The sequence below is a fragment of the Schistocerca gregaria genome, chromosome 3, assembly GCF_023897955.1.
Source record: "Schistocerca gregaria isolate iqSchGreg1 chromosome 3, iqSchGreg1.2, whole genome shotgun sequence".
Classification (NCBI taxonomy): Eukaryota; Metazoa; Arthropoda; class Insecta; order Orthoptera; family Acrididae; genus Schistocerca; species Schistocerca gregaria.
The window spans coordinates 581,638,156-581,652,144 of NC_064922.1; the positions used below are offsets into that span (position 1 = coordinate 581,638,156).

A 13,989-nucleotide genomic window follows, 5' to 3' on the forward strand; every position below is an offset into this window, starting at 1 on the left:
ACACACGCGAGACAGATTCTCCTTGAAGCTGGGCTACGGTCCCAGTGGTCGGCGGAAGGTGCACGTGCCCGTCGACCTGGGACCGGACCGCAGCGACGCACGGATGCACGCCAAGACCCTAGGATCCTACGCAGTGCCGTAGGGGACCGCACTGCCACTTCCCAGAAAATTAGGGACACTGTTGCTCCTGGGGTATCGGCGAGGACCATTCGCAACCGTCTCCTTGAAGCTGGGCTACGGTCCCGCACACCGTTAGGCCGTCTTCCGCTCACGCCCCAACATCGTGCAGCCCGCCTCCAGTGGTGTCGCGACAGGCGTGAATGGAGGGACGAATGGAAACGTGTCGTCTTCAGCGATGAGAGTCACACTAGATCGCGTGTTAATGATGGTCGTATGCGTGTTTGGCACCGTGCAGGTGAGCGCCACAATCAGGACTGCATACGACCAAGGCACACAGGGCCAACACCCGGCATCATGGTGTGGGGAGCGATCTCCTACACTGGCCGTACCTCTGGTGATCGTCGAGGGGACACTGAATAGTGCATGGTACATCCAAACCGTCATCGAACCCATCGTTCTACCATTCCTAGACCGGCAAGGGAACTTGCTGTTCCAACAGGACAATGCACGTCCGCATGTATCCCGTGCCACCCAACGTGCTCTAGAAGGTGTAAGTCAACTACCGTGGCCAGCAAGATCTCCGGATCTGTCCCCCATTGAGCATGTTTGGGACTGGATGAAGCGTCGTCTCACGCGGTCTGCACGTCCAGCATGAATGCTGGTCCAACTGAGGCGCCAGGTGGAAATGGCATGGCAAGCCGTTCCACAGGACTACATCCAACATCTCTACGATCGTCTCCATGGGAGAATAGCAGCCTGCATTTCTGCGAAAGTTGGATATACACTGTACTAGTGCCGACATTGTGCATGCTTTGTTGCCTATGTGCCTGTGGTTCTGTCAGTGTGATCATGTGATGTATCTGACCCCAGGAATGTGTCAATAAAGTTTCCCCTTCCTGGGACAATGAATTCACGGTGTTCCCTATTTCAATTTCCAGGAGTGTATTTAGCTCCACATTTGCACCTTTGTTGTTGTTCATAATCTTAAAGTGATCAGCTTGTCTTAAGAATTCAGATATTATATTAATTGCAGGTTAGTAATTTCGGAATATTGGAATATTGGAATATTTCAACAGTCACAACATAATTTTGATACACTCTCTACTTCTGATTTATACTGGGCATAAAGTTACATTTCTTACATAATCACTTCACATAAAAACAGTTCATTTTTCGTTGTTAACTAACTGTATACCATTAATGAAATAGCTGAAGCGTAATTCCTCACTTTCTTGAAGGCACTTAATAAGACATTTATGCAGAGATGTCAGCAGTTGGTTGCTAAATGAGAACGCACTCAAAGAACTTCCAAAAAGACATTTACACTGGTGCTGACTGGCATATATGTGTTAATAATTAGCCAATTTTGATACAGAGATGTTCACAAGCTTACATTCATTTACTGACTGGCTTTGACTCTTAAGACATTTATGTGAGGCTCACTAAAAGTGGACTGATTGAAGCATTGTCGATTACTACTCATAGTTACATATGTCTGTAAGAATAAATTACAAATTATTGATTGACAGAAAAGACAAATTTAGAGGATACAGAATTACACTGGACAAAATAATGAGTCTGTTTAACTGCGGCTTGAATAAAGAGAAAATTAACAAAACGATAGGAACTATGTTGTAACTAAAATTTATACTTCTGAGGGTATTTTCCAAGCTTCACGCAAAGTTCACAAGTTATGAATTTTCCTAATGTTCTTAATTCCTCAATTACCACATTATCCTGATAACCAAAGGTATTTTGTAGCGAAGAAAAATTATGGCAACAGAATCATGATATTATTTCTTGGAATTAAATATGCTTAAAGTTCAAAATAACAGGAGTATTTTATGGAGGGTAGACAATTACAAACAAACCTTTTAGTTAATGACTTTTCAGGAAAAGTAAAATGTTTACTTGAAAAAGAAAAATTAGGGCTTGTGACTGAGACACATTATTAAAAAAAGACATAACTATTGGCTCATTTAAAATCTTAGCTTCACATGTTCACTATAGATCAAAATTGCTCACTAATCTTTCAAATAAATTGTTTTTAGGTAAACTAATTATTTCTTTGTAGTTAGAAATTTACCTTATTTAGTTAACAACTAAGTTTCATAAGCCTTGGGTTGAATAAGAAATTACTCATTTCATATAATTATAGCATCTGTATTATGAATATAATGGATAAAAAAGAGAAATTATGTATTTAAGGAGTAAAATCATAGCAAGTGGAGGCACCTCGACCTTGCTTTGTTTCAGAGCAAGTGATGAAAATTATACGGTGTATGGTGTATGCACATAGCATTTCCAACAGGATTGGTTATATTATGTGTAAACACAGTGTGAAATGTGTTTTTGACCACTGCCTAGGATTATGGCCCTTTTAGGGTCTGTAAAGCATGATATTGTTTTGTGTAAGATTGGTGCTTGCCATATCCCATGCGGTTGTGGTATGTCTTCCATTGGTCAGACCATCAGGATTACCGAGGACCATTGTATAGAACATAAGTGTCATACATGCCTCCAACAACTGAGCAAATCTGCTATTGCAGAACATTGCCTTGGTACTGGGAATTTTGTGGAGTGTAACACCACTAAGGTTCTGGTGTACATTTTCAGCTATTGGGGTAGTGTTATTAAGGAAGAAGTTGAAACTGAATTAGCAATAGACACAAAGGTTTCGACTTAAATTCTGCTAAGAATCCCACTCTATCCCTGGTCAAACAACAGGGGGCAGAGTTATGAAGCGGAAAGAATCCAACACATACGGTACAGGAAGTCCCCTGTGCCATGTGTTTCAGTTGTTGCGGGTATGGATATAGTTATGATGTTGAATGAATGCCCTGAAGGTACATACTTGCTAGAATTTTGATATTTATATTGTGTTCTTTCATTGGAGACACATTTTGTACTGTTGTCATCTCAATAATTTGTTTCTGCAATGGTACTCTGTTCTGCAGTTATTAAATCTACTTTGACCACAAATGAATATAATGAGTTAACATCTTGCTGAGATCAAGCATTTCCAATAATGTGGTTTGTGAGCATCTGACTAAAACTGTTACTACCTAAATCTCATAAATTCACTTGAAAACTGTTTGTCAGTGTCCAAATTGATTGAATTGTGAAAATAATAGTTGTCAGACATTCACTGTTAAGTAGTTCAACAGTTCATCTCTCTCTCTCTCTCTCTCTCTCTCTCTCTCTCTCTCTCTCTCTCTCCCTCCCTCCCTCCCTCTCTCTCTCTCTCTCTCTCTCTCTCTCTCTCTCTCCCTCCCTCCCTCCCTCTCCCTCTCCCTCTCCCTCTCCCTCTCCCTCCCTCTCCCTCTCTCTCCCTCCCTCCCTCCTTCCCTCCCTCCCTCCCTCCCTCCCTCCCTCTCCCTCTCCCTCTCCCTCCCCCTCTCCCCCTCTCCCTCTCCCTCTCCTCCCTCCCTCCCTCCCTCCCTCCCTCTCCACACGCGCTCCCTCCCTCCCTCCCTCCCTCCCTCCCTCCCTCCCTCCCTCCCTCCCTCCCTCTCCCCCTCTCCCTCCCTCTCCCCCTCTCCCTCCCTCCCTCCCTCTCCCCCACTCCCCCTCCCCCACTCCCCCTCCACCTCTTTCTTTCCCTCCCCTCCCACTCCCACTCCCCCCTTTTCCCTTATGCGTATCTTCCTGACATTATTTGGTAGAGAATTTGGTTTTAATTGAAGTTAGCTGTTACTCCCTGCCCTACATTTTCATACACACCCGGTTATTGTTCGCTAATGGTAACTGATATTGTCTGTTTCCCAAGACCTTATCTTTTATTTATATGCTATTTTGTAGAACTAAATATATTAATGAGTAGTCACTATTAGTGGTTCTTGCCCTTAGAAATGTGATGTTACAATTGTGAACAAATTTAGGGATTGTGCCCCACAGTCTGATTGTTCACCACTTCTGAGGCAAAGTCTGCATACAACTTGTACATAGAAAACCAGACTCAAAGTTCAAAGTTGACATAGTCACCTACTATTCTCCCATTTCTCTCATATTATCTCAAAAACAAAACTCTGACTGGATCAAGTAGCCATGAGATTAGCCCTTGATATTTGGTCTTGCTACTTTTCATACTAGCTATTCTGGCATTGCTGGAAGAAAGGAGGGGGGGGGGGGGGGGGGGGGGGGAGGATGGAGAAGTGCAGATTGATTGTACATCTGCATTACACCAGTGCATGTATTAGGGATGTCTGTATGATTTGCATTTGTGTGATTTGCTTTTTAATGTTTGATAATTGTCTTACTGTTTAGAATTGGTTAAAGTTTTATGAGAGTTATTATTTTTCTTGTTCCATTTAAGGCATGTTCATTATGATGAAAAACTTCAATTCTGGTAGTATGCAAAATGTTTCTCATGTCTGAATTTTATTTCATTGTGTCCTGAGATATAGAGAAGTGTATGTTTTTAAGTAATGTTAGTGATCATTACATTTGGTATATAAAATCATCACATTAGATAACAATTCTTTGAAATTTGTGAAGGGACCATTTTCATCCAAAACAAATATGTGTTAATTTTATGTTTCAGTTTGATGCAACCATTGACGTCAAACCCTGTGATGCTAAAATGATGACAGAATCAAAACAAAGTGAACCTGATCTTGAACTTGAAGGCTTGCACCTAGGTCGTGGCTGTAATTACTTTGATCAGGAGGTTAGTAGAAGCTTCCTTTTTTTTGAAGTGCAGCACACATTATTACGTGGTGTAATACAAAACATTGTTTCCTGCACCTAACCATAAGGATAATTTACAGAATATATCAGTCATAAGCACTCAGATGATTAATTTTGCAAATTTAGCTCAGCCATTACATGTAATGATAACATGATGATTCAGTATGTATGGGCATTGTTATTTTACACATTTACAACTAATTAGTATGTACATGGAGGAAGATGTCGAACTCCGCGCTGTCGTTGTTTCTACTTCAGCCACTTGGCTCCGCTGTAGTCAGTCACTGGTCAGTGTGGTACATCTCCGCTGTCTAAATCCTTGACTTCGTGGCATGTGGAACTGCTTCATTGCTTCAGATGCTTTGGCTAGCTGCTCTCAGAGTCTGAGTGATGTCATCCAACAATTGCGCCAGCCAACTCAACACTCGCAAATGCGGTAACAGTTTATGGGTCCACATCAAATCGAGCAATTTACACCGTGCAAAAGATAATTTCAGATAAAAAGTTAGTTGAAAACAAGTTTGTGATACTTCCGAAACGGAATTTTGGTTGGTTCAAGCGGGATTACGCACAAATGCTCTTTTTCTTGGAGTATGAATTTTACAGTACTTCATGCAGGTTTTCGTGTCCATATTTCAATACATTGTTCATTAACACTACTTCTGTCACTTGAACTTGTAAAAATAAATTGTTTACTGTTTCTCAGTCACTTTTGCACTTTGTTGTCTAAATAATGTGCTTCGTTCCCCGCGATTTATAATTTCACCATAAATGTTATATTACACTGTTTCTAGTTGGAATACTGTAATTTTAGTCATGGTAACGACAATACCGAATTATTTTTGCAATAAAATTGTTAGATAATTGCAAATGTCATTCCACTGAAACGAAAAATTGGCACTTAATAAATCATTGTTCGGATCTGAAGATTGCACTGTTCTTTTCACGGGAGCCAAGATGAAACACCCCCGATTAAATTCCTTCATTGGATTTTATGTAATTTACTGAAGCCGCCAAACAGTTAATTATTGTATGACCATGTGCTTAATGGATGAAAGGCTATCGGTTTTTCTGCTGTGGTTTCGGGGGTATTTCAACCAGGTGCGGCAGTTTTGCAACTGAATAGTGGAATGATTGAAAGTTTGTCTATTATTAAGGACCATAAAGGTTGCGATGTACAAACTGTATTGTATTTTCTACGAACACACAAATTCTGAGCCAGTTGCTACCTTCGCCTTACATGTCTAATTACGGTTATATCTGTTTACTGATGGCTGATTTTCAATGCTTCGTCACACGCAATGCTGATGGTTAACATTCACAACAATCCTCACTGCAATCCATGGTTGTTGCTGGCTGACGCGGTTGACGCGAATCACGTAATTCGGCACTTGTCACTTTCTGTTTCATATCACTCGCGAATCGGTATTAGTGAGGGTCAACCCCACGACGATCAGTGGGACGTGCTCACTCGTCATACTCCGGTGAATTTTACCGTTTACAACTCACTCTACCACTATTCTTGCCCGTCTCTCCAACACTACTTCTACTTCTCACTCGACACTCTCCAGTACTACTCTGCCCTCAGCACTAGTCTCACTGCCTACTGCAGCACTCTACAATCGACTCATGTCTACTATCAACCTGGGTGTAGGATACTAGCATCTATGTTTGTGGGATCACGGATCCCTTACAAGCGGCCTGCTTGGTTTACCCTGGCATGTAGTGGTATGCCAGCAGCTCATCACCATTGGTGATTCCTATGTAAAAGTCATGCCCTTCTATGATGTAATGCATTAAGTGATCCAAGCTTATCATCATTCGCTGGCCCTTGTGGTTGTCTGTCAGATTTTTAGGCACCCAGCAAGCACAAACTTTACGAAATTTCAATGTGTCATGAACAGTATCATACACCACACCATAGGAAGTGTTGAACTACTTCAATAAGGTTTGCAGTTGCACATGCTGGTCATTCAAAATTGCTGCCTCAATGGCTTCGACCTTCTTCAGGGTTGAAGCTGTTATTGGCTGTCCGTAGCATGATGAGTTCCCAAGGTTCACACAGCCCTTTTGGTAGAATGCATACCGCATTGCATTGGTACAATTCACGTGGTCATCCCCATACATACCTTTCATATCCCTGTGAGTTTCACTCAGTTTATGCCCTTTGGCCCACAAATATCGAGCTACAATTCACTGCTCTTCACAAGTTGATGACAGTAACATGTGCACCATGTTTGTTTCATAGTCCAGGCTTCTCCTGTTACACCTGCACTGGAAAACAAAATACCTTCTGTAGCACTAACTTCAGACTATATTGTTGTGGAATTTCAACATTCAGCTGGAATACCAGGGGAGGAAAAAATTATTGTGTTACTTTCTGATCCTCCTTCCTGTGTAACCAAATATGGTATAACAAACATGTGACTTCTGAAGTACTTTTTTTAACACAAAATTGTTACAGTAGATATACACATTTACTGTTTAGAAAGTTTTAAATTTCCCTTAAATCTTTGTTTTATTGTTTTTACATGTCAACTTTTTGATTCTATCTTCCAGTAATCAAAATGTTTGTTTGAGGAATAAAATGGATTCTCTTTCAATTGTCCACTGGAAGGCAGTTGTATAGGTACACGTGTGGTATAGTTGGTGACAAAATTCATGAGACCTCTCGCCTTTCCATTACATTGAAATGTACTGCTTAACAGTCCATTACACAGCATGACGTGCAAGGAGACCAAGTGCTGCCAACATACAGTCTGCAGGAGTGAAGTCGAAAAACTATTGAAGCACTGTAAGACACTTTTACATCTTGCTGGAGACACTATTGATGATGATTAATTTATCACTTCTGCTAATCTGTCATGTTCTATACACTAATGAAAAAAGACTGTTTAGTGTAAACTGTACTAACAAAAAAAAGAATTACAACTTATCATAACAACATTACAAAAATTTTCTTGTCTCTTTTGTAATAAAACAAAGTATCCCAAATCGTCACGAATTAACAAGACACTGTGCACTTTCGGCCTCAAGACGGTCTATGTCTATGTTCAGTTTGCAGTCATACAAAAGTAGCATTACAGGACTTTCATGGAAATATGGAAATATAACAGTTGAGGTGACGTATCCCAATATTAGTTGCGATGATGTATGCCATCAGCTGTGTACTCTCTCACTTGCGTGATATTGATAGTTAAATGATTTCCTATGTTGTTAACTCATAGAGTTAAGCCAGTTTCTCTGGGATATAATAAAGCCTTTGGATGTGTTAGAAATTAAGTGACATTCGTCAGATCGCTGCTTACATTGATATAAATGACCATGTTAATCAGCGGGACAACGTGTCACACGAATATTTCTCTGTATTTATTTTATATTTTGTATTCTTCTCAATGGAAAATGGATTCCTATTTCTTCATATATAGAGCAGGATCATGTTTAGTCTGACAGCTCAAGAAGTAAATGCTTCTAAAATTTCATATATATCATTGCTGTAGTGCAAGAGTTGTTTTAGCTGTTTCAGCAAAACAATGACACATCATGTTCCTGAATTAAATCAACCACAGATACTATTTGAGTGCTCTGTCTCTTAATTATTTAAGCATATTACTTTTAACTGTTTTCCTATCAAGATTTCAATTAATACTTTTGATAAGCATGTGCGATGCGTTATTGTTTAAAGTTATTTCGTTCATTTGAATGTTGAACCTGTATCTGATCTGAAACTGTTATTGAAAAAGCAGCACAGATTCTAATACTTGGGATAAAGTTCACATAAATATATAAATATAAATATAAATATAATTATAAATATATAAATATATAAATATATTGTTCTGATGTTAACTCTGAAGTTACAATCAAAATCAAATTTCAACTCGAGCAGTTAATCGAAGCTATTTCAATGTAAGCCACTTTAAAGAAATTAAGTTTTTACTCTTCCTAATTTCCCAAAATCCTAATTCAGACACTTCTTCCCAAAAGGTGAAACTTCCAGTTTTCATTCCAAGATGCCTAATATTTCCAAAATAACTTACTCACCAAAAACTTTCGAAGTGGCCCTTAAAATGAAAGTCTTTTAGTTCAGTTAATATCAACCACAAACTTTCAGTGTGTTGATTTAAATGTGTTGTGACTGCAACACATTTAAATCAACACACTTTTATTTTTAACACATTGATATCATATACAGAGGTCATTAAATGTTCAAGACATTTTGTGAACTGATACGATTAACATACATCAGTTTCAAACATCAGTTTTTATAAAAATGCACAGAGAAGATTTGACAATGATGGCATGATGTTCTTGCCATTGTGGACAGTCTGTGCCTCTTTGTTTAGTACACAATTAAATAAAGTTCTAAAATCGTATATATGCTTTCAGTGCTCAGATATTAAATGCACTGAATAACCGAACACCACCCTTTGGGATATTTTGTGGTCTCTCGAAGGCTTTTGGTTGTGTTAATCATGAAATTCTTCTAGATAAGCTGAAGTATTGTGGTATGAGAGGGACAGTGCACAAATGGTTTGATTCCTATTTAACTGCAAGAATGCAGAAGGTTGAAATTAACACTACAGATAGTCTGCAAAAATCAGCAGAGTCCTCTAAATGGGAGGTATCAAGAATGGTGTTCCACACGGTTCAGTATTGGGTCTAGTCTTGTTCTTGATATATGTTAATGACTTGCCATTCTGTGTTCATGAAGGTAGAAAGCTAGTTCCTTTTGCTGATGATACAAGTACCTGTATAATAATCACACCCAGAATCAGCAGAGGAAATTGTGAATAATGTCTTTCAGAAAATTATTTAGTGGTTCTCTGTAAGTGGATTGATAATCTGCTGAAACGATTAGGTTCAGCCACTTATGTTTATCACTAAATTTTGCTATAACCCTAATAGCATATCAGTAAATTAGTGTACTATGACTATTTTTATTCACTGCTTTCATTTGACATCATATTTTGGGGTAGTTCATCAGTTCATCGTTAAGAGGAAAACTATTCATTGCACAAAACTGTGTAATCAGAATAATAGCTGGAGCCCACCCAATATCACCTTGCAGACATTTATTTAAGGAACTCAGGATATTCACAGTACCTTCACAATAAATATGTTCACTTACAAAATTTGTTATTAATAACCCATCCCAGTTGAAAAATAACAGTGATGAGCATAGCTACAACACTATTCTGGGTTAAATCTAACTTTGGAACAGAAGTGGGTGAATTATGCTACCACAAAAATCTTTGGTCATTTGCCAAATAGCATTAGAAGCCTGACAGATAGCCAACCAACATTTAAAAACAAATTAAAAGAATTTCTGAATGACAACTGTTTCTACTCAATAAATGAATTTTTAGATATGAAGTAGTAACTGAAAAAAAAAAAATTGTTTTGTGTAAAAGAAAAAAGTAATGTTAAAGTGACAAGTTCCACATCATTACGAAAGGTTGTATTCATGATCTATGGGAAAAGTATTAATGTATGTACATATGTATGTATGGATGTATGTATTAATGAATATAATAGAGGGAAACATTCCACATGGGAAAAATAGATCATCTTTGTTTTTAGATATGTGTGTATTTATGTATACTTTTCTTGCCTAAATAATGTCATTCAAGCGGGAACTAAGGACGGTGCTGCTCCCTGAAATCTGGAGCTCAGTGGAGATAAATTCATAATGAAGTCCGGTTAAAAATCACTCAGTGCCACATATGAGTTAATACAATTGACAGATGCAGAACAAGACCCCAATATCTCGTGGGAATGAGATTTTCTGCCAGATATCAACATCTTCCAAACACGATATTTCGACGTCAGTACTTGACGTCTTCATCAGGGAAGTGAGAAATATTCAGATCGAAATGACAAATAATATTGAGTGAATTTAGTAGGATAATCCTGAACCATTCAAGGAAGTAAATTGATGTAGTCGCCAAATGTGTTCCACAGCGTTGCCAGTTCTCCATTAGACCTGCAGACAGACTGCATTTCCTCAGCTGACATGCTTCTTGGGTTGACTGGCACAGAGAAGGTCTCCCTTCAAACACGTGGTGTCACTGACTGCCACTGCATTGACTGGGAGCAGAAGTATCTAATATAGGCCAATGAGTTCTTTTTCACATTTCTGTAACTATGTATTGGATCTAAAGTGTAGTTACGAATAACTTTCAGATGCACCAGTTTTTATTCAAACATCATAAATAAGGAGCAGGGAAGAATTGCACCCCAAGGGGGGGAAACACTATTTGCCATGGATGAAATTATCCAAATGGGATGGAAATCAGCAGATCTGATGTACACATACAGACAAAGTAATAAACAAATGATTACAATTTTAGACCAGTGGATGATTTATTTAAGAGAAAGAGCTTCACAAATTGAGTGAGTCAAGACACACTGGTCTATTTCTGGCTCTGATGCAGGCAGTTATTTGGGTTGGCATTCATTGATAGAGTGGATGGATGTCCCCCTGAGGGATTTCAGTCCAAATTCTGTCCAATTGATGTGTTAGATCATCAGAATTCCAAGCTGGTTGGAAGACTCTGCCCATAATGCTCCAAATGTTCTAAACTGGGGAGAGGTCCAGTGACCTTGCTGTTCAAGGTAGGATTTGGCAAGCATGAAGATAAAGCAGTAGAAACTTTCGCTGTGTGGGGGTTGCTAAAACGTAAGCCCAGGATGGCTTACCATGAAGGGCAAGAAAATGGGGGAGCAGCTTTGTTGTAAGAGTGCTGTGGATGACAACTATGCTGCTATGAAATGAATTGGAATGGCACACCAGATCATCAGTCCTGGTTGTTGAGCTGTTAGACAGTCAGATGGGTGCCCCACCACTGCCTGGTGTCTCTCCAGAAACGTCTTCAGCCTGTAATCTCATTAACTGAAGTAGAATTGTCTTTAGTGGTGAGTCCTACTTCGAACTGATTGTGATGACTAGTGACAGTGGTCTTAGACAGTGGTGGGATATCAACTTGACTGTCACTCACCATATGGTCTGACAACAAGGAGTAATGGTCTTGGATGCCATTTCATTTCATAGCAGGACCCCTTAGATTCATCTATAACACCCTTACAGCACACCAGTACATTTATGATATTCTGTGTTATGTTTTATTGTCTTTTATGGCAAGCCATCCTGGGCTTACATTTCAGCAAGATAATCCCTGTCCATACATCGCAAGAGTTTCTTCTACTGCTTGTCTTACTGCTTACCAAACCCTACCTTGTCCAACAAGGTCTCTGGATATCGCAACAATTGAGAATGTTTGGAGCATTATAGGGCAGGGCCCTCCATCCATCTCGGGATTTTGACTATTCAAATCTGCAGCTGAACAGTGTGTGGTACAACATCCATCAGGAGGAATTCAACAATCAACGCCAAGCCGAATAACAGCTTGCATAAAGGCTACATATGGACCAACGTGTTATTGACTTGCTCAATTTGTGAAACTCTTTCTCTTGAATAAATCATCAAATTTTTCTGAAATGGTTGTCATTTTTTTCTGGACATGTACATCAAATCTATCAGTTTCTGTCCCATTCAGATAATTCCTTCGTGGTGTGTGTGTGTGTGGGAGGGGGGGGGGGGGGGGGGAGTATCCTCCTCTTCAGTAGCTATAGTACCTACTTTGTGGTTTTCTGTCTTAACTGAACTGCAAACTAAAAGATTCATTCATCAGAAAAATTATTTGCTTTTTTTAGAATCACCAGACATTATTAAAACGAGTAAATGACATTCTTTTTGATGTTCTATACTTGAAAATGGTTTTTCTTATGAATTCTTTCATTCGCAGCAAATCTAACACATAGTAACACAAATGGAAAGATAGCATAACACTGATGGAAAAAAATGCTAACATTTAGAAAGAAATTTCGTAAGTTGTGAGTAATATATAGTCTCAAATCAGAAAAGCAAACTGTGCAATAACTGAAAAATAGGACTCAAAAGCCGCAAAGAAAACTAAAGAAGTGAATGACTGTGGTACAACTTCAATTCCAACTTCTGGTATCATTAAAGGAGAAACAGTTTTGATGAGAATCTGAAACAAGGAATAAAAACTGCCAACAGTAATGTCTCAAATATGTCACTCTTTGCAAGACTGTTATTCTATTTAACCAAAGGGATGAAAAATATCATTTACTCATAATGATTACAATGTAACTGTTGGTGATGCTTTGTCAGTAAAAGCAAAATACCTGAGAAATTAACTTTCCAATTTTCAGCCAGTTTAAAACAGAGAGGAGCCCAAGTAATGAGAAGTTGCCCTAAGTGAGTGTGGTACGAAATTTCTGTGCAGTGCCTCACAACTGGGGCATTTTGCTCAAAGTTTGTTTCCCGGTTGCTTCATACTGATGACAGCTCTAGGCTGTCACAACAGTCATATGAGAATTATTGAAGTGTAATTGTTAAAATAGACTGCTATGTTAAATATTACAGAATTTGGAGCCGGGTCTGATTCAGTGGACAACGCTAAATGTAATTTCATTTCATCTCAGAGACTAATGAAAAGACATAACACAGATTTTAAGATACATCCTGCGCGCACATCAACTTGTCTCCTGACATAGTTTCTCATTAGATTTTGCTTAACTAAACAAGTTGAAGGTCACATGAATAGGGCAAAACCAAAAGGACAAACAGACAAGGAGGCTAGACACCTCACTCTTTACATCACCAAGGGATAACTTGGAAGAGTTGAACACTGCTAAGAAATGAATTTAAATGAAGTGACATTGATGAAATAAATTAAATTTTGGAGATCAAACCTAAATTATTGCTTTCATAAGTATTCCCTTTTTGAAATCGCCCCTATCTAGTTAACAAACACTACTCGAGTGTCACTGAAGATCTATCAGAGTTGTTTCAGACACTTACTTTCATAACTCATGTTGTGGAGACAACCCATGGGAAGTGTACCCCACCTGGTACTGTTGTTACCACAGTCCCAATGCAAAGTAGCATGCAGTCCCAGCAAGTGATGAATTATGCCATTATTCGAAAAATTTCTAGTCTAACGCAGATCTACACCTTCTACCTTGACGCTAACGAAATAGATAAGACAAGACTCAACAGTTTCATCTTAACATGCAAGGTGAGAATAAATAAGTCATCAGTTTTATACCACCATCATCTTTGCAGCAGTCAGATTACCTTCACGTAATTCT

The 13,989-nt window shown here is 38.9% G+C and overlaps 1 protein-coding gene across 1 annotated transcript in view; it reads left to right on the forward strand.

Annotated features, from left to right (window-relative positions):
* Window positions 1-13,989, forward strand: part of LOC126354568 (uncharacterized) — a 1,114,027-nt gene that overhangs the window by 1,053,296 nt on the left and 46,742 nt on the right. The window contains exon 26 of the mRNA XM_050004313.1: window positions 4,664-4,789. Coding sequence (XP_049860270.1) covers window positions 4,664-4,789 — 126 coding nt within the window. The remainder of the gene's footprint in view (window positions 1-4,663; window positions 4,790-13,989) is intronic.